This window comes from Trachemys scripta, chromosome 7 (genome assembly GCF_013100865.1).
Source record: "Trachemys scripta elegans isolate TJP31775 chromosome 7, CAS_Tse_1.0, whole genome shotgun sequence".
Classification (NCBI taxonomy): Eukaryota; Metazoa; Chordata; order Testudines; family Emydidae; genus Trachemys; species Trachemys scripta.
The window spans coordinates 108,479,971-108,503,054 of NC_048304.1; the positions used below are offsets into that span (position 1 = coordinate 108,479,971).

The 23,084-nt window shown below is 37.9% G+C and overlaps 1 protein-coding gene across 6 annotated transcripts in view; it reads left to right on the forward strand.

Annotated features, from left to right (window-relative positions):
- Nucleotides 1–23,084, forward strand: part of ATE1 (arginyltransferase 1) — a 151,752-nt gene that overhangs the window by 23,574 nt on the left and 105,094 nt on the right. For 4 of the 6 annotated variants that reach the window (XM_034775643.1, XM_034775638.1, XM_034775640.1 and 1 more), the window contains exons 6-7: nucleotides 1,294–1,526; nucleotides 5,509–5,637. In XM_034775643.1, coding sequence (XP_034631534.1) covers nucleotides 1,294–1,526; nucleotides 5,509–5,637 — 362 coding nt within the window. Of the gene's footprint in view, nucleotides 1–1,293; nucleotides 1,527–4,325; nucleotides 4,455–5,508; nucleotides 5,638–23,084 lie in introns of all 6 variants that reach the window. The other 2 variants (XM_034775639.1, XM_034775641.1) reach the window with 1 other exon arrangement.

Here is a 23,084-nt window from a genome sequence, read left to right on the forward strand (position 1 = left end):
AGACTACACACTTACCTGGCCTTTAATTCTTCTCTGCTCTGCATATTAGAGCTATTGGCGATGACTATATGTATGTAGCAAAGGGTTTCCTGGCAGTGTGAAATAAATTCGTTCTACTTTGTGTCCTGTGCATGATTCTGTCAGGTTGCCCTTTGCGTTGCTGATGCAATATATCAATTCTCAGTTGGTGGTGACAAGTCTTTCCAGTGCCTCAAGGTGATCCTTTTAGTTGCTTGGATATACTACTGTTTTACACAATGCAGCTAAATAGGAGTGGGCCTTTGTTTGTGGATACGTGTGGTGGTGATTTAAGCAGTGTGTGTGTGTGTGTGTCAGGAATTGGGAAGTCTTGATTTGTATCCTTGACTCTGAAACTGATTTGGGGTCTAAGCCAAGACCTTTAACCATCTACCTCAGTTTCTCCATCTCTAAAGAGGGAATTATATTTGCATCATGGGGCTATTGTCAGGGCCTTGTTTATTTTGCACTTCTGCCACCACGGAATCCATTATTTACAGTATACCTTCACTACAGAATTTAAGATTTCATTTAAAATAAATAGGTATTTTAGTCCTTGTGGTTGTGAATATCAGCATAAAAATGTGAATGAATGAGCTATAACTAGATTATACTCCTGAGTCTGTAGAAAGCATGAAAGTGTAGCTCTGCCCATTTGTCTCAGTGGAGCATTAATTCTGAAACCAACCATCTTATTGGCTGAGCATTTTAGCTGAAACATCCACCTGCTGTGTTTATCTCTGATTTCAAACTGACTTCCGTGCCAAACATCCCATTTCCTACTCAGCAGCTAAAATCCTTTATCATTTATATGATGCAGCTATGCATTTAGACCAAAAATATGCAGCATATTGAAAACTGAGTTCAGGGGACAGTGTAAAATTGAATTTAATGTCAAAATGAATGAGGGCTACTGTAATGATTGTATTTTTGTTCAATTCATTTAAAAATCTCAAATTTTAATTTAAGTGACGCTACCGTAGGATTTCTAGTTTGCCATGTCAGATGCCATGAAAGGAATGATCTTGCAGCAGTTTAGGTCTGGCTTGCCTTAAGGCATGTGGGTTCCTAGCTAATGGCTGCAAAATGTTCTGAACATGGAAAAGCTAAATGCTGTGTAAATGCTAAAAATCATCATGCTATTTAAAAAAAAAAAAAAAATCTTTTGTAAAAGTATTGTTTGTAACCAACTCTCTTCTGTCCCACCTTTCATGTAATAGCTATTTTTCTTGTGATATAACCTTGTTGTTTAATTCTTTGTTTATGTCCTTCTAGGAAAAGGGGCTGATTTGAGCAAGCCGCCCTGTCGAAAAGCTAAGGACATTCGGAAGGAAAGAAAATTGCACAAGCTTCTTCAGAACCAGACACACTCACTTGAAGGCACTCCAAGTCAAGTGGAGCCTCAGGTTTTACTCTCTCAAAACTCTAAATCTAAAGTGAACCAACCTAAGTCCATTGAAGACTTCATTTTTGTCTCCTTACCTGATGATGCCACACATCAGTTAGAGGTATTGCCAATTACATTGTTACTGATTTATTTTTATGCACATACATAAGATAAATAATTTCTACCATTAGAAGCAGCTTTCAAAGAAAAGACTTGTGAAAACATTTGAAGTGGAAAAGGCTCACTTTTTAAAATAAAAGCATTGGAGCAATGATAAATACTATTTACATTTCCAGCACTTAATTTGTCAGCTTTTGAAAATATATTTTGCTACAAAATATACATTATCAGGGAGATTTTCAAAAGTACCTAAGTTATTTAGAACCATGTGCTCATAAATTGCCTAGCCATTTTTAAAAAATTTCCACTTGAAATCTTATGACTGAGAAAACAAAGGTAGAGCCTTGCTGGGCCTCTAGAGGGCACGCTGGCTCTTACAGTCAGGGACTCTTATTAGCTGAGAACCCTACATTTAACAAAATACTTTGAATCATGGTGTATAAAATCAGTTTACAAATGAAAGACTTAGAATTAGCTGAGTGTTATGAAGAGAAAAATGATGATGAATCTAATAGGAAAATAATACCTGTTCTTACAACTGAATTGAAAAGGTGTAGTACAAAACTCTTTTCTGTAAACGCACGCCTGAAATGATTTATAGCAGTTCATCAAAATTTGCATCTATAATTTTTTTTCTTAATGACAGTCAATACTATCATCTATTAAATGAGTTACAAAAGAATTTGTAATATACTGGCTACCAGCTGGCAAGTCTGAGTTTTGAGAACTTTCGAAGTTTTTTGTTTGTTTTTAAATTGGACAAACATTGTTCCTGGAATATGAGACAGAGAATAGCATATAGAAGACTTTCTTGCCTCTTCTATAAACTAGCGCCTGGTTGTTATTGACCACTATGGGCAGTAGCATTCATAATATTGACTGAAGTTGAGAAATATAGTGCTTTGTGCTAATAGGTTGAAAAGATCACCAGTGGTGGAAAAATAATGGCTTGATTTGTACAGCCTAAATAAAAAAAAATAAAATAAAGAAAAACCCCACAGGCCTGGCTTATTCTTCCAAGCTTTCTGATACAGTTTAGTTACAGGAGAGTAGGAGAGGACTTATGTATTAAGAAGGAAGGAGGGATAGTTGACAGGAAGAAACTAGGCCTGTGGAAGGGGAGCCCAGAGTTTAGGAGGATTTGCAGGAGGGAGCCAGCACAACTGCCGAAGGGTGATTCCATGAGTTTTCATGGGTCATGGTGGATTTTATAGGCAACAACAGAATCTGCCCAGAACTGGAAATTATATTGTTTCCATGCTGTCCTTGAAATTGAACCCTTAAATATGCCTGAAGATACAGGATGAAGATGAGGTGGTCTATATATCACATCACTTTTTTTTAGTCTAGGAAGCAGCCATTTTCACTATAAACTAAAAATTTCAGTTACTTTTCGTTGGTCATGAGGATGCCTGTTGTTGTAACTCACTAGTAAATTCCAATTTCTGAAGCAATTAACAGGTAGGAAATGGGGACAGCAAATGAGAAATGATTGCCTAGTACTGGAGAAAAGTATCTGGGATTATAATGGGACCACAAACTAAATATGAGTCAACAATGTAATACTGTTGCAAAAAAAGCAAATATCATTCTGGGATGTTTTTGCAAGTAAGATATGAGAAGTAATTCTTCCACTCAGCACTGATAAGGCCTCAGCTAGAGTACTGTGTACAGTTTTGGGAAAAATGTGGACAAATTGGAGAAAGTCCAGAGGAGAGCAACAAAATGAGGACCGGACAGGACAAGAAGTAATGGGCTTAAATTGCAGCACGGGAGATTTAGGTTAGACATTAGGAAGACTTCTTAACTGTAAGGGTAGTTAAGCACAGGAAAAAGTACCTAGGGAGGCTGTGGAATTTCCATCATTGGAGGCTTTTAAGAAAAGGTTAGGCAAACAGTAATTGGGGTGGTCTAGATCAGCGGTTCTCAACCAGGGGTTCATGGCCCCCTGGGGGGGGCTGCGAACAGGTTTCAAGCAAGGCCAGTGTTAGACTTGCTGGGGCTCAGGGTGGAAAGCCGAAGCCTGAGCAATTGCCCTGCTTGCTACCCCATAACATCAACCCTGGCTTTTATATGCAGAAAAACAGTTGTGGCACAACTGGGCTGTGGAGTTTTATAGCATGTTGGGTTGGCCTCAGAAAGAAAAAGGTTGAGAACCCATGGTCTAGATAATACTTAGTCCTGCATTGGTGTAGAGGACTAGACTAGATGACCTGTCCAACATTTCTATGATTCCTGTGATTTTATGATTCCTCTCTCCTTTTCCTTTTAATTAGGAAAAGGTCTAACTGTTCTACTGTCATCACCACAAGGGAAGAGTGGCCTCCCTCCAGAAAGTATAGAGTTCAGACTTCCAAGGCTTAAGTGCATCTAGCATTTTTTCAGCATGATGTGAGATTACAGTAAAAGCACATTTTTAAATTATGGAGATCAGTTAGTGTCTTGCATTTCACTTATTGGCTTATTAGTTTTTGAACAATATTTGTATATTTCTAATATTAGGGCTTAATTACCTTAAAATTAATACTTAGAAAAACTCAAGTTTCATGCACTAAGAATAAGAGAACCTTCTTCATTTATCTGATACAGGGTAGAATTTTTTAGCTAACACACACCTGAAAAAAATTTGAAAGATTGAAGCCTGATTTATTAATTAGACTTTTAAGTTTGATGTTTTAACTGTGATCTGTTTTGCAGAAAGTCAGAATTTCTCTACTTGTGGTATCTTTCATCAGCTTTTATTTATGTATGTAATTATGTGATATTGCAATAATGAATCTATCTTTAACTTCTTCTGAAGGTGAGGGTAGTGAGATCATCTCCACCAAGTTGCCAGTTCAAAGCCACATTTCAGGAATCTTACCAGGTCTATAAACGTTACCAGATGGCTATTCACAAGGACCCACCTGATAAACCAACCATAAGTCAGGTCAGAAGGCCAAGTATAATTTTATGCAAAACCTCAACTTCCCCTCCATTTCATATGTCTTGGATGGATTCTGTGAGAAACAAATGTGGACTTTATATCCATTATATACCTGTAACTCTAATGGAAGCATGTAAAATCAAGAGACGGGTGAATTAAACCAAACCAACATCCTGGAAGTGCAAGCTGTTTTTGGTATCTTATTGTAGGTGCCACAAATATGTAAACTTTATTGCAGACAAAAAAATGAAGAAATCATGGGCATGGTTCAGAACATTTGGAAGAACTATACAGTAAAGCCATAGGGGAGCAGGAGAGGTGGACTGTGGGAGCACTCAGATACTAATATGAGGAGGACCATATACATGTTCAGCATTCAGAGGGGTAAATCCTGAAGTAGAGTTTCATTGATTTAGATGTGAGTCCTTACATGAGGAAGGCAAGCATAATATGAACCAAAATGTGTGTGCAATAATTATCACATGCCAAAAATTTCCTGTTCAGGTTTTACTAGAGTTTGTATAAAGCTCTTTGCTACTTACAATTTAAACCAGTTGAAAAGAAAACAATACATTCCAGCTAAATTACATGTTGTCACTATTTCACACAATGAATGGACATCATGTAATAGTTAAACTTGCCAGGTATATTATTTCTCTGAAGCTAAACAGAAACTGGGCTGGAGGGCAACTTAGGTAGCAAGTATTGGGGATGTACCTCTAAAAAGAAGACTTTCAACCACTCTCTGAACCGTGCAGTCAAAATAAAATGTCTGTTATTTTGTACTGTTTGTATTACCAAAGGATAAGAGGGCAGAATAAATTAGTACCTGCAGTATGACATTATATAAATTCTAATTTAAAATATCTATAATAATTTAATATAACAATCCTTTAAGCTTATGGGGTATACTTGCCTTACCCCATTTAAGATATGATGCCAATGGCTGCGGCTTTGAAATTGCTATGAGGAGATCTTCCACTAGCCTTACCTTCAGGAGCATATAATCTGATTAGGTGCATTTAAATATTTTGCTTGTATTTTCCTTGCTCTGAAGGTGAGGTTAGTACCTGTCTCCTTTGAAGACCCACAGTTCAATTCATCCTTCAGCCAGTCAGCTACTTTATTTGCCAAGTATCAGATGGCTATACACAAGGATACACCTTCTGAATGTGGCGAGTATGAGGTACAGTTCACTGCATGCACCTTTACCGATATTTTTTGATAATGTTCAGATAAGTGGTAGCAAAGAGTATACCTTTGAACTAGTCTAAGCACTGAAAACTATACAGCTGTTACAATTTGGGAAGGAAAAATAAAACATTGTTGCATTCAGTATCTGTGCCAGGTTTTAGCTCACAGGAAAATTTCTCAGCAGGAGAGAGACTGGATGTGTTATTGCAATCATAAAATACAGACACCAGCAAGTAAATAGAGCAGTTGTACATGGTTTAATTAAGGAAATTTGAGACTGACATCTACAGTGAAAACAATGAATAGCAATGTGATGACTAATGACTAAAGATTCTTTACATGAGTTAGAAAATGTGTTCGATTCAGGATACTATTTGGTAGCTGTGACAACTTTACATTTCAGATGCCATTCTTCACTGTATTTTGATGTTGTGTTGCTTCTTTTTACAACTTTTTTTTAACACCTCTGTTTGTTTTGTTTGCACTACATTGCTAATGACATCATGTATGGTCTGTTTTTTCCACTGCGAAAGCCAAATTAGCATTAAGAATATGCTACAGACTGGTGGTTGCACACTCAACAAGAATACAAAGACTGTGAAGAAGCTTGCTTTTTAAACCCAAAAAAGTGTTTATCAGATTTTAATCCTAGCTAACTAAATAGACATAGGTGATTTCCAGAGGTGACACAAACTTTAGCTAGCAAACTTTACAGAATTCGTGTCTTGTAATCTAGTTCTCTCTTTTCCACTGGGCACAAGTATCAAGTTAATATGTATCCCTTATCTAGTCAGAAACTTCTTCCAAGGTTATACTTAGCTAGAACATTTCATTCTTAGGAATAAGATTTGTACCAGCAGAGGTGGTATCAGATAACTCATGGTTGCTTTCCACTTAGAATAATAGATACAGTAATTTTCTCATTTGTTTTCAGTACAAAAGTTTCAAAAAAATTTAAGGAAGGTCTGAGGGGCGTTACTGAAGGATGTCTAAAATACCAGACTGTAAAGCCATGAACTCTGATTTTTCACTTCATTTGCTAATGTAGTTTTGTTATAGTTCCTAACTTAGTGAAATCTGAATAATATTTAGTCATTCCTTTCACTGGCATTAACCGTAGGTTATTATAAAGCAAACCATGGAAAGCAATACTGGGGAGACGGAATAGTTTGGACTCTTAGTAATATTCATGATGGTTAGATCATGAAATTGCTCTTGCTTGGGGTATAATGACTATTTCCAACTTTAATGTCTTGAGTTTTAGTCTGACACAACATCCCCTATCTGTTTTGCTCCAAAGATCTTGCTGACACAAAGAGGAGGAGATGAGGACTTGCTACTTTTAATTTCTCCTTGGTTTTTAATTAAAAAATAAATGAGCAAGTCTTCATATCATAAAGGACAAAATCAAAATAGCTATTTGATTTGCAGTTCATCTTTGAACTAGGGATCAGGAATTAGAGGTGATATGAGACTTGGCAGCTCTTTGGACCAATGCGAGAGGTCTAGTACAGGGTTTGATGGCTGTGGGCCCTGTTGATTTATTTTAAGAGGGAAAAAAACGACTTGTAAGGATGGCTTGGTCGGAATCCTAATTTTCCCTGTCTCAAGGTATCAAGAGTGCCATGAGGCATTTATCTGAATTTCAGAGTGGAAGGAAGGTAGATTTCCAATAACTTCTTAGCGCGTCTTCATCCTCCTCATCCTTGTGTAGAAATGCAGTGTAACATGCTCCACTTGAATGATTTTACTATTCTTTTTCTTGACACCTTGAGTATCAAGGCTAAGTGTAGTTCCCTGCTTGGGAAGAAAGACCTAGTGCCAAAGCTCATTGAAGTGAGTGGAAATACTTCTACTGACTCTAATGCAGTGTTTCTCAAATGCATCCACCAGGTGCTTTTCTTGTGGCCACAGCCTCCTAAGTGGTGATATGGGGAGGGGCAAAGCAGCCGCCCCTCCCTAGGGCCACAGGCAGGGGCTGGACCTTGCCCTCTTCTGGAACCATAAACACAGTAGGAGTAGGCAACCAGTGTGAGTTCCCCACCATCCTGGGGGCGGTGGGGTTCAGGCTTCGGCCCTGGGGTGGTGGGTGGCAGGCTCCGGCCATGTGGTGGTGGACTCCATCCCCCAGTCGCAGGACTTCAGGCTCCAACCCTTCCCATCACCCCTGGCCTTGCCCGCCTCCCTTTCCACCTGCCCATCTAGGGCTTAATTTGTCCCTCAGCTTGCCGGGGCTGAGTAAGTCTGCTGTGAAAAGTGATATTAACAAATACACAAATATCACTTTTCACCGTAGCAGATTTACTAGCTAGCACGTCTTTAAAAAAAAAAATCAACCAAAAAAGGCAAAACATGCAAAGCACCTTATTTGTGTTTCTATTCTGTTTAGGTCCAGTAAAGAATAGAGGCAATTGTACATAACTTTTGTTATTGAGTTTGCAAAAAAAAAAAAAAAAAAAAAAACCTACATAAATAAATTTCAATTATTTGGACATGTATATGTGCATATTTATTTATTAATTTTTCCTAAAATTAAGTATTCTAGGAAAAAGTGTCAGTGCGGCCACCAGCAAGAGTTGGTGGCTGCACTCTGAGGTCACCAAAATTTTTTCTGTTAGAACTCCTGCTCTAATGGCCTTGGATCAGGCCCTTTGAAAGCATTAATAAGTCTCCTTTGATAGAAGTCGTTTGAAGAAGTTGTTTACCCTTAGGATTTCTTGATTGACTATTAACATGCAATGAGGCAGACAGGGTGACCAATGAAATAGCTATGGGAAATGCAAGATGTTGTGTGACCACAACCAGTTGCTTCTCATGTCTGCCCTGACTTGGTCATTGTATGGTAGGAACCAACAAATATGACAGGAACCAGTGCTCAGACATTGGGCAGAGAGGGTTTTGTTTTGGTTCGTGAAGGAAATAGTCCACAGAGTGGATTCTGCATGCATACTGTTTGATATATATTAGAAGCCCCTAATTTTTCAGACTATGTGGGATAAGGAAGGTGTCCTCAAGTCCTTGATCTGAGTCACTTGTAGGAGAAGATGGAAATTACTTCTTAAAACACTCTTTTCTCTCCTCTTTAATCTATTTATTTAATAAATTATTCAGACATTAAAAAATCCCACTTTCTGGAGCCAAGCATTTCCTTCAGTGAACGTAGAATAAATTCTCTCTCCCCTGCGCAAGGCCTCTTATCAGGGTAACCGCAAGAGTGGCTTGAGTTTAAACTGATAAAAGCTAGTTAATGCAGAATAAAGAATAAAGACCCCTACTTCAAACAGTTAGGTCTTGTCTAGATATTGTAGCACATATGGATGTAGTGGAAAATCTTTCTGCTCAGAAAGAGAGTACCACAATTCACATATTTGGAGTGTGGCTGGGTGCCAGTTCAAAAAACTTCCTAAGTTTTAAATTCAGAAATCAACCTCCTGAAAATATTATATGAGATATTTCGCATGCTCTTTTGGGAAGATGATCCTGAAGTTTTGGCATAGGTATACTCAATGTACTCACATTGTTTCTTGGTAGCTCAACTATTTCTCATTGCAGCAGATGGCAGTTTTAGGAATAAAATAATTTTCTGACTGACAGAAAAAACTAAAGATGAAAGTTGTAAAGTAGTTAATAAAACTTTTAATCTTTGAAACTGAGTATTGCTAATATAACGTGAAAGAACATTCACTTCCATGCAGGTTTAAGATGAGAACATGTACCTTTACATCTGGATGTCAAGTGAGAAGGGGGATAACGAGCCTTCTCTAAGAATATCATATTGACTGGATTTCCTGTCGCATGGCACAAGCTGCAACTGTCCTAGCTCTCAGACTTTTTGAAGCATTGACTGTTTAGTCCCATTCTGAGGCCAATGCTCAGTGCCCTCTAGAATATTCAGTTTAATTTCCTTTCTGACCATGGTTAGCTAAAAATACTAGAATAGTGCCTTTCATTCATACCTCTCAAACTGCTTTACAAAGAAAGGGAAATATAATTACAGTAACTCCTCGCTTAATGTAGTTATGTTCCTGAAAAATGCGACTTTAAGTGAAACGAAGTTAAGCAAATCCAATTTCCCCCATAAGAATTAATGTAAATGGGGGGGGTTAGGTTCCAGGGAATTTTTTTCACCAGACAAAAGACTAATAAATATACACACGCACACAGTATAAGTTTTAAACAATTTAATACTGCTATACCACGATGATGATTGTGAAGCTTGGTTGAGGTGGTGAAGTCAGAGGGTAGGATATTTCCCAGGGAATGCCTTACTGCTAAATGATGAACTAGCAATCAGCTGAGCCCTCAAGGGTTAACCCATTCTTGTTAATTTAGCCTCACACTCTACCAGGCAGCATGAATGGAGGGAGGGGAGACAGCATGGTAGACAGAGAGACACTGTGAGACAGAGAGAGACGCTCATTGCCCCTTTAAGTATGCTGACCCCACTCGAAGTATACTGCCTTTTAAAATAGATCAGCAAGTTGAGACAGCAGCTCCTGCCAGAAAGCTCCCTCTGTCCTGAGCCCTGTTGTGTCCCCGCCCTGCTCTTTGGAAATGGGGTAAGTGGGGTGCAGGAACAGGAGGGAGGGGGACACCCTGACATTAGGCTCCCTCTCGTGTCTCCCCCCAGCACCCGTGCACAGCAAGCAGGAGGCTCCGGAGAGTAGCTCCAAGGCAGAGGGCAGGAGCAGCACATGGCAGTGAGGGGAGGGACAGCTGAACTGCCGGCAATTAATAGTTTGCTGGGCGGCTGCCGCACAGGGAACTTAAGGGAGCGGGGAGCTGATAGGGCTGCCAGTCCCACCTGGTTCCAAGCCCCCACCAGGTAGCTGCAACTGGCTGCTCTTCCTGCCAGCAGTGGACAAAGCAGGTGGCTGCCAAATGATGTTATAAGGGAGAATTGTGGAACTTTAAATGAGCATGTTCTCTAATTAATCAGCAACGTAACAACGTTAACCGGAATGACTTTAAGTGAGGAGTTACTGTATTCAGTTTAAGTTGGAGAAACTGAGATACTGAGAGGTTGTTGGTGGAAGTGATTTGCTGCATTGCTGTCAGAACAGGCTTTCTTTTTTGGTATGTTCCTTGCTCCTAGGCTAGTATGTCTAACCACTGCAGTGATGGAACTGAATATCCTTCTCAGCTGCAGCTGAAGGAATTGTTTGCAGAGATTGTAAAACTTTCTGTGGGTTGGTCCTCATTTGTTTATTTTATGAGTAATATGCTCATTCTGGAGCATGTCCTTAGGGTTCCTTTTTAGCATGGATCACAAGGATTTGGAGAATCAGAATCTCAGTTTTCAACAATGGGCTTTAAAAGGAAAAATTCACTGGTGCTGGAAGAAAGACTGGAGGTGCTCTTTGAGTATATGGTCAATAGTGAGACTTATTCACTGAGGTATTATTACAGATGGAATCTGACTGATATTGACCACACCTGCTGAAGAGTTTTTCTGGATACGTGGGAAAATTATCTCTAGGACATCCCCTGTGGGCACTTATCCCTGAAGTTTCATTTGTTGAACTGGAATGAAATTGACCTGTAAACTTTGGATGATTTTGTAGAGTCTAATAAGCTGACCCTTTGCCTTTGGCTTTTATGATGTCCGATATAGGCTATATGTACACTAGAGAGCTTATAGCAGCACAGCTGTACCAATACAGCTGTGCTGCTGTACGATCTCTTGTGTAGCTGCTCTATGCCAATGGGAGAGAGCTCTCCTGTCAACATAATTAAATCACCCCTAACAAGGGGCAATAGCTATGTTAGCAGGAGAAGCTCTCCCACTGACATACCACTGTGCACACTATTACTTATGCTGGTGAAACTCATGTCGCTTAGAGGGGGGGTGGTTTTTTCACAATCCTGAGCAAAAAAAATTTTGCTGACATAAGTACTAGTGTAGACATGGCCTTAGTCAACTCTTCTGGACGACTTCTAGTGTCTGGTCCAGTATGTATCGTTGTACTAATTTGAAAGAATAAATCTTGTATCTGGCTCTGGTAAATAATGAGCATTTCATGCATGACTTGAGGGCAGTATGTGAGTGGAACTTGTGCTGTGGCCAATATCCTTTTGCGCTTGCTTGCTAAGATTGCAAAAATGACAAAAGCCAGATATTAAAAATCTCTGATGCCATGAGTTCCTTTATTATGATATAAAAAAGGATGCTTTTGAAGACCGTATTGCTAGATTTTATTTTTTTTTTTAAGCAGCTCTAACACTGAATAAAAAAAAGTGTCTCGGGAGCTAGTTGACATTGGGGTTTGTTTGTTTATTTATTTATTTAAAACCTTGATTTAATATGTGGTGTCTTTCCAAAACTACAGCTAATTGGTGTGATATTTTTGCTCTGTCGGTGTGCACAACTCTGCCTGAGCCATGTGCACAAGAGAGAATAATGACAGTATTCTGAACAGGAAGTTAGTGTGGTGTATTAACTCTTAAGTTTTATTCTCTAATAAATAAATATATTTCTCCTTTCTTTTAAATTTAAAAGACAAGCTTTGCCTTCCTAATAAACAATTTCTTTAGTGGCCCATAAACAGCCGCTCTACCTTCCTGCTCTGTGCAACGACAGTAGAACCACAAGACTAACACGGTTCGTTTAATAAGAATACAAGTTGGTTCAGTCAAGTTCAGTGACTAGTTACTAGTCAACACTGACTGAAATAATTGAACAGAGAATAGCTGTGTGTTGCTGCTATCTGCTTCATCTGGCAGTCAAGTTTTTCTCTTTTAAAAATAAAAATTGTTTACATTCTACAAATGCAAGACTGTCTCTTTTTGGTTCCCAAATCTCAGGATTTATGTAAATTCATAGATAGAGCTCAGTCTAGCAACTAGCCTATTTGTAGCAAAATATGTCATAGGTTATATATTTTGCTAATTTCTTGTTCCAGTTAAGGTATTGTTAATTTTGGATATTAATCTCTAATAGGTTTGTCAAAGACCACAAAATGATGGTAGTATAGCTATATTAAATATAGTGCTGAAAGGAAAAGGAAGGGAGACAGTTCACTTTTTTAAAACATTCTGATGCTATGTCTCATAGCTTTGTCTTTTGCTCACCACCATTGCCAATCTGTTTCTACTGGACCATTGCCTGTATCAAAAATCTGTCTCTCCCTTTTTCTATAAAATACATATTCCTCACTTAACCATTTCTCAGTTGCCAACTACAGTATTTTGTTTCCAACCTCCCCTTATTCAGCAGTGTCCCGGAGACGGCAGTATTCTCGCCCCTCGAGCAGCATTTCTCAGCATAGTCTCGGTGACAACTTTATTTCTAGTTTTCACCTCTGGGATTGCCATTCTACTTGTAAGATTATAACACTTCTTTTGGACCAAAACTGAACAGAGAAATCTTCCCTGACTTACTTGCCAGTCCTGTTTTGAGCTGGCTCTGTCCTGCCCTCCCAGCTATACGTATTGGCTACCAAATAACTTCTTGTACCTTATGTTAACTTAAGCCCAATCCTGCAAACCTTGACCCATGTGTTTAACTATACTACCTTAAGTAATCTCATTGAAATCAAAGCAACAACTCTCAGTAGTAGAGTTAAGCACACAAATAAGTGTTTGCAGGATCCAATCCTTAGAATTTAAACTCCTTGGACAGGGGCTCTCTTACTTTTTAAAGACTCTGTATTTATACAGTACCTAGTAGAGGAGAGCCAAACCATGGTCATAGCCTTTGGGTACTGCTGCAATACAAGTAATGATCCTGCAGGGCATTGAGCACATTCCAATTCCAACTTTCCCTCCACCCTCTCACTGTATCCTTCCCTTCTTCCCCATGCAAAACTACCTGCTTCTTTGCTACTTTTGAATTTCAGTTTTCATTTACTTACTTAAATTCATGTTCAACTTCCTTCCTTCTTTCCTTCCTGAGTTTTAGTAGTAAACTAAATCTTGTCTTCTGTGCATTGAATACACTAAAATTTGTAATGTTTTTCTCTTCTGCCTCTTACTTATATATGCACCCAATAAAGTGCTCACTCGCTAAAAATGTTTTCACCTATATAGTTGAAATTTTGAAATAGTTAATGTACAGATATCAAAATAGCAATCATTTAAAAAAGGCAGTCATTTTAGTCCATTGTATTTCATAAGTATTTTGCACAACATCCCTTTTATTTTCTTTTAAACAACACATATAATCACCTAGACAAGGCTTTAGTGTTACTTGTTACATGATCGTTTGTTACACCATATTCATGGCTGTAACCTTAGAGTTTTAGCAGCTCCCATTTTGTAAAGGTTGCGCTAAGCAACTATATATTTTATTTTCCCATTGATACATTTCTTATGAGTGATACATTGATAATTGCATATATGGACACTATATATTAATCAGTGAGTTTAGTAAACCTATGTTAGTTGTGAATCAAATCTCCTTCCCTCTTTGTCCATTACAAATACTATCTAAATTATATGTCAACTTGTTGTAGTCAAGTCAGTTTCAGGCTTTGCTTAAGGTTAGTGTCCTATTGGATTTTGAGCATTTACTGTCAACAGCTATCAGTACAATGGTTTCTATGATTCATTGTAACAGATACACTGGAGGTGAAAATCCTGGTGGAGGTAATCTAGTTCCAAAACCCACTGATTGCGACAATGTATTAAAAAATTTATGTTGTGATTGGTTCTCTAGTTGAAGACATTTCCTTCTCTGATATCTTCTTCAAAATCTCAAAACCAGTTCTGACTGGTGGATAGAGAAAATGGTCGCTTTGGAGCATGCTTGCCCTTTGCCAAAAATGCTATATATTCTAGGAATACTTTCGAGAACCCAGTTGCTCCTGGAATCCGAGGTAGCTTTAATTGCCTACAAAAATATTTTTTCATCTGTGCTTTCATCTTGACTTGAAAACTGCAACTATTTTGCATGTAGATCTTGCATCTATTAACTATTCCCTTTGTCTAGATCTGTTTACTATATATTGCGCTATGCTTGGAAGACCACTTTAAAGCTACAGACAGCAGTGACCACTTGCTTGGAGATGTTAGCTATGTGTAGAGTATGTTACTCCAGTGCTTCAAAGATTGCAGTGGCCACCTCTTTGCTTCTGGGTGCAATTCAAGTGCTGATGTTAATATGTGAAGCCTTAACTACCCAAAGCCAGCCCTCCATATTCTCTTTCTAATAAGTAAATGAAGCAAGGTTCCGGGCGGGAAAATACATGATTATGTGACTGAAAACTCTCAATGCATTATAAATAAGTAGAGGTGTGCGTGAACTGGATTTTTTGCTTTGGGGAGAGTGTCACAAATTTGAATTTTCTTCTATTCTGGAAGAAAACCGAAGTCTTTGAAACTTTATAGAAGCTAAAATTAGGAAAAAGTTGATCAAGACATTTTGTTTTGACAAAATCTAAACATTTCTTTCTGATTTTGACTTCATTTTATAGTATGAAATAAACTGAAAAAAGTAATTTCAAAATGGAAAATCAGAACATTTCAAAAAGTTTGAAATGGGATGTATTGACCTTAAAATGCTTTTTTGTTTTTATTTGTAGTTTCTAAATGAATTTTTGTTAAAAGGCAGCACACTTCCTCAACATGTCATGCTTTTGATGAATCGGCGTTTTTCAAAGGAAAAATGTTCTGTAGGAAAATTTCCAACCAGCCCTACACATGGAGGGCCAGAATTAGTGTTCCTGGGTGGTCTTGATTCTGGTATTTCCTGACTTTTGGGTGCTTGAGTTTCCAATCTTAACTTTCTTTTAACGTAGGTTTTTGTATATAATTTCCTAGGTTATTTTAAAAAGAAGAAAAATAAATTGTATTATGTGCAATTGTACGGTATTGAACGTTCAGGAACTTTAGCATTAAAGCTCTAGCAAGCTTCACAGAGCAAAATACAGACAAGAAATGGTGATATTTGACAGTTTATAACACAATTAAATCTGAAAGGATTTTAAGGGAGATAACAAAAGTCTCCTTTCTGACCCCAGGGTCATCATTCCACCAAATTTCAAGTTCCTGCTGCAAACTATGGTGGCGGTTGATCTCTTTAAAAAAAAAAAAAAAAAAAAAAGTCAAAACATATTTATAATGGAAAATGTTAGGCAATATGAATATAGAGTTTGCCTCCACTCCTTGTATCATAAATTTGCTACTGTATCAGGCTTCAGCTTTCCTTTTACTTGCTTAAGCAGTGGAAGCCTATAATCAGACCTTTTAGTATGTAGAAAGATGCTAATGAAATCAGTGCTGCAAAGATTTATTTACAAGCTTAACAAAATTATTCACTTATTTGTACTGAACTTGCGTGGTGGTTATGTGGGTTTGGTAAGCCAAAGGAAATGATTCAAGCCATAAAGTAAGAGGAGAAATTACTAAAGGTAGGAAAAAGTAAGTATAGATGTGACCTCTGTAATGAATAGCAATTTAACAAGATGTTCTGATCACTGACCAAAAGTATATTGCAATGTATATTTTGAAGAACTTTACCCTGAATAGTGAATTTTGTGCAACCCTCCATTAAATAAATTTTAAAAAAGTATTGATTTTTTTTTCTTTTGCTGTCAGATGAATACAGTATCATTTAAAACAGGAATTCTATAGATCAAGAATACTATAGCTGTTCAGACAAACTGTAATAAATGGAATTTTGTTCACTGATTATGTTTTGAAATGTTTTTAGAGTTACACATTTTTATTTGTCTTTGAGTGACTAGGAAGAAGAAGTGGTTTATGAACTTGTGATATTGTTTGGAGATGTGAGTAATTTTCATGTTGGAAAAGCTAAGTGTGGTTAAAATCCACTCCATTTTTCTTAGGAGCATTAATCTTAGTTTTCTGCAGTAAACTACTATAAACCTTGCATACACTAAGATAATATATATGAAAATATTGGCTTCTTTGTTAAACCCATACACAACTGTGTATTTAGAAATCAACTTGAGGTCAAACTCAAATGAACCATTCATTGAAAAGTACATTTAAACTATGATATTGTCATCTCCTTATTTTTCTTCATCTCGGAAAGACATTCAGTGGCTGCCAATATATAAATATTAGAACTTGCCTCTGAGCTACAGACTATGAAATTGATAGAGTAAGGTAGTTGCTAGGAGAGAGTAAATAATTCACTGTCGTACTATTGCAAGCAGACTGCCATATTATATTACTATTATGAGAAATCATTACAACAGTGTTGTTTGATTTATAAGTGAATTAGATTTGGCTGACGCATCGAGCTTATTTGCTCCTCCCCTCGTGCTCCTTCAGACAAAGGAGTTAAGTCAACTAGTATCCAAAAACACTCTACAATTCAATAACATTTTGCTTTCCAATGTGAGCTAGAGGAATTAGTTTCCTCAGTTCCTGTGGCTTTGCTAGGCAATGTTAGCAGAATATCAAAATACGCAGTGCAAACTTTTCTTTTGTTTATTAGTTATTATAGTTTCAACACCAAACAGAGGGATATGATCAAGTGTATGTGCACTAGCTGGTCCAGGAGAATAAGGTGTTAATGCCAGGTTACCCCTCTGCTTATGCAGGTGCTCAGGGGAAAGGTTGAGTGGCTCTCGAGACAGGGATTGGGAAGAGAGAGGGATTGGGAATTTCCCTGGGGCATAGGAGTCAAGGAGAGGTCCAAGAACAGAGCAGAACCCGATGGATATGACTTCCTGATGTGTGGCTTTGTTTACTTAGTTTAAAAAAAAAAAAAGTGTGAATCAGAATAAAAATTGAGTTCAGGAGGAAGTGTTCAGGTGGTGTATAGTGATTTATCCGTATGTCTCCCATTGTTGTTACTGCAGTCTAGTTGTAGCTGTTGGTGCTAGGATATTCAAGGTGGAAGAGGTAATACCTTAGATTGGACCAACTTCTGTTGGTGAGAGAGACAAGTTTTTGAGCCACACATTGCTCTTCTTCAGCTCTGGGGAAAGATACTCTGAGCGTCACAGCAAAATGCAAGGTGGAACAGATTGTTTAGTGTAAGTAGTGAGCACATATTGTAAGTGACCCTTCAAGGTAGAGTGGCCTGCTAACACCTCTGCAGACATAGGACAAAAAGATGGGGTTAGCGGGTTACAGATTGTTGTAATAAATCATAAATCCAGTGTCTGTTCAATCCATGATTTTTAGTGTCTAGCAGAATTTAAGCTCCCAGGCTCAACTTTTGAAAGTGTGCAGGTTTCCTTTGAGGATGAGGACTGATAAGTCAAATGTGGCGTGATCGCTTTGTGAAGTGTTTACCCACAGGTAATGTGGTATTTTTGTCTTTTATCATTTTCCTGTGAGTTTGTTCAAGGGCGTAGTGATTGTCTGGTTTCACCCACATAGCAGTGGTTGGGGAATTTAGTGCACTGGAGGAGGTATCCCACATGTTGTCATAGGCATGTGAAGGGGGTGTTGATTATTGTTGCAGTAGAGAGAGAGATGTCTGCAGGTTTTGCATCTGTTCTGGCAGGGTCTGGTGCTGCTGTCAGTTGGTGTGTCCTTGTCTGTGGGGAGCTTGCTTCTGATGATGACTTGATGAGGTTGTGGGGTGGTTTGAAGGCCAGAAGTGGGGAGTCAGGAAAGATTTCTTTTAGGATGGGGTCCCCATTGAGTAGACGACGTAGTCTGAAATCCCATATAGGTTCCAATGTGGTAAGTGAGAACCAGGGTGTACAGTTGGAAGTGGATTTATTTCTTTTATTGAAGCAGGTTCTCGTGGGGTATTTGGGTGGCCTATTCCATTATGCTATCTACTTCTGTGGTACAGTGTCCTGGAGGCAGGAATGGATATGTCCAATCACTTGAAGAAGAAAGAGACACCTACCTTTCCATAAGGTATAGTTCTTTGAGATGTGTTGCACATGTACATTCTATGACTCATTCTCCTTTCCTTCTCTATTGGAGTCTATCTGGTAAGAAGGAACTGAGGAGGGTTGGGGCAGCTCAGTCACCTTATCTCCATGCAGTTGTGCATGACACCAGAGACCATTCGAGCTGCTCCAACAGATACCACTGAGGAGAAAAAGTTCTCCAGTAGCTGTGCATGAGGCGCGCGCACACACACCAACAATGGAATGGACATGTGCAACACATAGAAGAACAATAGTTACAGAAACGTAGGTGGCAGTTTCTTCTCATGATGTGGCCTTTCACTACTTTGGACAGAAGAGTGGGTAGCTCCATTCCAGTTCTTGCTTGAGGTAAAATTATTTAAACTTTTTTCTTGGCCTTAAAGAAATATGTAGACACCAAATATCCTAGTTTTCCTGACTCTGGCAGCCAAGCTTTCAGCATTGTGTACAATTACCTTCTTTTAGTTAGCTGAGGTTTTTTTTTTTTTTCTCCCCTTACCATCTCTTTCTGCTCTGTCCACCACTCTTTGACCTATGAGATCCAGCCACCTTAGGACAATGGCTTCTCTCTTTCCCTCCACACCTGGCAGGGGAAGCTTCAGCAGTAGTTTGCTCAGTTGACTTCCTCTCTCTCCCTTATGGTCACTAGCAGCGACTTAGTTGTTTGGATCACCATACTCCTTAGCTGCAGTGGCTTATTGGTTTTGATTTCCAGTTCACTGAAACAGCCTTGGGCAAGCTATCAGCCATATGAACTGCAGCAATGAAGGTTCCTTCTCATGGCCTTGATGTAGACACACCTGGTTATTAGATAAAGACGAATTGAGGGGATGCAGAGAAAAGCAACAAAGTTAGACACAGACTTCATGTATGATTTTAGGCCAGGTCACTTAGAACCTGACTCTTGTGATGCTCAGCGCTTATAGTTCTCAGTGAATTCTGCTGGAGTTCTGAGTGCTCAGCACCTCTGAAAAATCTCTGTGCCTGTGTCATCTGTTAAATAATACATCCCCACTTTACATGGTGGTTGAAACTAAATAATTCATATTTGAAAGGTGCACTACACTGTAAGTGCGAACTGCATTTATTGTGACTGTCAAAAGGAAAAGGCCAAAACAAGTGTTTTGAAGAGGATATATACTGACACTAAAAATGAATGGAAAGCTATCAGAAATGCTTCATGCAATCTCTTCCTCAACATCTTAACAATAAAAGACCGGAGTTGTATTTCATTTCTGGTGCGGTGTGCTAAAAACTTAACCTTCAATAAGTTAAATAAACATTAACAAGTGTGAAATTGTATCTTACTAAACAAGTAATTATTCTATGAACAGATCAGTTGTTGTTAACACTTATATTACATGCCTACTTTTTCCAGTAAGCCTAAGGATGATCCCATTTTATGACAGTTGACAAATGAACAATATTAAATTCTGATAACTTAGCGTAAATGTTAGTTGTTGTCTTTTGATGTGGAAATTCATTTTACCGGCAAAGTCATTTTGAACAACTGCTTATTTGATTAAAGATAATGTCCCCTGTTCTAGAATACTGTTAATTCTTAATTACTGCAACTGTAAACACCGTGTATGTATGTATGTGTCTGTTTTAAGTACCCATCCAGGCATCCAGTAGATTTAGCTGTAGAATAAATATTGAATGATTATTGGGTTTTTTTGTTTTTTTTTTATTTTAGTAATATTAAAATCTGAAAGAAAGAGGTAGCTTTTCCTGATGCTCTTGGTGATGTGTTGAAAGAAAATTATGCTCTCTGACAATGCTGACATGGTAGAAACCAAAATGACTTTGGTTGTATTGCTAATAAACATAAAATTAAAGGGATATAAATTAAAGCCTAAGTATAATTTGTGTGGCATTCATATATAGAACTCCATTAAGATTAGTGTGGACCTAAAGCTGAAATATTTCACTGTTTATTGAGTGAGTGTTTTCCCGTTTTAGACACTAGAAATTTAAGCAGAAGTAATGCAGTAACATTGTTACTGTAATACAGATATGAGAAGACCAGCAGGTTGCATTTGAAAGGGGTGCCGGTCATTAAACTTACAAAGGGAAGATTTTTCAACATACTGAAATATACGAGTGGGTGCAATTTCAGGTTACAAGTCCAATGTCCTTATTCATTTGTCTTTTAAGGTAAATGAAAAGATTGACAAATACCTTTTATGTTATAAAACATTTAATGACACTTGGCTTTTAGGTACATTATTTTTGGCACCATTAGCCTCATTTATCATTTGTGCCATCTCAAAACCAGGTAAATAAATTTCTGGCTAGAGAGTGCAAATTTTTGTGAAGATGATGATTGATTATTATTTTTAACAACTAAGTATCTTCTGTAAACTGTTGTGTGGTATTATGCCACTGTAGATACATCCCTGCTTCAAGACTTTTCCGCTATTGGTTATCTTCAAAAGATTTGAGGACTTATAGTTTAAATGTAGCTTTTAAAGAGTCTGGTTTTACTGTACTAATATGGTGTACTGTAGTTTTGTCTTATTTGTATTGACATTTATATTTTTTTATATTTTTCTTGCTCCTTTTTGTCCATCATATGTAGTAATCAGTGTGGCTGTTCTAAGATTTAGCCACATGCTAGTTCTACAATGACATTGTTAGTTAATGTCACGTCTAGATTTTAAGTTTCTTTACAGCATTGTTTGTCTTTAAGAAAAACTTACAGCTGCAAGACAAACAAAACAAAATGTGACACCTATACAAGTTAGAAAACATTTCCATACGTGATCGTAAAACTTGTAAGCAGTTTTCAGAAAAAAGCCAAAATGATGAGTTTTATTGCCTTGTTAGACCCACTGAAGCAAGAATTCTTATTTAACTTATTTGGGATATTTTATAATGACAAGCTCATAGAGGAAAAATAGTATGCCCCTCAGTTTCCACTGCTAAGGTAGTTGGTCAGCCTCCTTACCTTGTGCTTAGTTAAATATTTGTCTTGGAAGAAAATAATTTAATAGCATACAAAAGATTCAGTGTCTGAAAAGGTGCAAAAAATATTACCAAAGTGGTCAAATAGTTTATTCATTTTTCCAGTTTTTTCATTACCTCCCTGAAAAGACAGTTGAACCAATACAGAAAATGAAGTCAGAAGTCCACAGTACGGCTGAAGGATTCATTCAGTTCTTTAGAAACCATATATCTGTGTAAGAAAACAATTAAAAAAGTTGATATACCTTGATACTTGACATAGTTGACGTATCTTGTCTTCCAGGTATCCCAATACACTGGTTCTATACTTTGGGTGTCTTGAGTTTCCTGTGAGAGCGTGGCCAAAAGTCCTATAGTTTAAGGTGTTTTTTGTTTGTTTTTGTTTGTTAAACAATCAAGGCTACTGAGGCTACCTCATACATCTATAGTTGAACCTTACACTGTTCCTCAGTCAGTTGGTGTATTAGTGCATTTGCTGACAGCTACCAAACACTACTCTCCCATGCCACTTTGTTTTTGATTGTTGGAAAAAGATTGGGCTTATACCCCTTATTTGCCTGACAGATTTTCTGAAAGCAAATGTCTAAGCTTTTTTCTTTTTTTGCATTGGAAGTTTTGTTGTCTGTCCTGGCAGACTGTGGAACTGGAGGTTAGTGAAATATTATCTCACGAGTTCAGAGAGCAAATACTGAGCAACTGATGGGAGAAGGGATTTTTAGTCAGACTATAAAACTTATTGGGAAAAGGTGTGGGTTTTTTTGTTGAAATCTAGTTAACTATGGTGGTAAATGTTTTGGGTAAAGGATGTCTCTGTTAAAAATTCAGTGTCCTGCTCCTTCAGTGAAAATTAGAGCTCAGGTTAAACACCTGAGACAGGTTCTGATGAGTCTCCCAGGAAAAACAGGGAAGACCAGACTTGACATTCCTGATGCTTTGGTGGTGAATATCAAGTAGGATTAAAAAAAAAACCAAAAAAACCCAAAACATTTTTTAGGCCTTGTTTGCACGCTAAAGGTACAATAAGGGATGCCAGCTGTTCTTAAAACCCTGTGCTAGTCACCTCCAAGGGGAAATGTTTCTGTTTTTTGTCTAAGGTTTTTTTTTTTTTTTTGGTTTTTTTTTTTTTTTTCATGGTCTGGTCCTGTATTATTTCTTTTTATGAATTCAGGCTGGTCTCTTTCAATAGCTGAAGTGTACGTAGCAGCCATTTCCTTCCACAGTGTTCCTGTACAAGGAATTTGTTGGCTTTTCTCTGTACCTGAGTGAAATAGTTCCTTAAAGGCCTGGTGAATTTATATCAACACATATGAAGTCCTTACTGTCTGTGGGATTTTAGTCTGTTTTTTACTTTCCAATCGGTAGCACTTAAATTTGGGAATTACCCAGTTCTCTGAAAACCCTGCCCAATAATGCTCACCCTGCTACAACTACAGCAGGTCTGAAGGGAGAGGAAGATAAAAGAATAAAAAATTTGGCCTGGAAAGATGGGCCCACGGGGAGAATCCTGAGGAACCTCCATTTGGCTTGTATGGAGTTGTCTTCTCTCTCTGTGTGTTTGTAGTACCTGAAGAATGCCATCAGGGGGAACTGGCAAACAGTTTGAAGGAAGGAAAAAGCTCACTAGATGGATCTTCTGTCCGTAAAATTTCAGAAAGCCCGCAGAAAA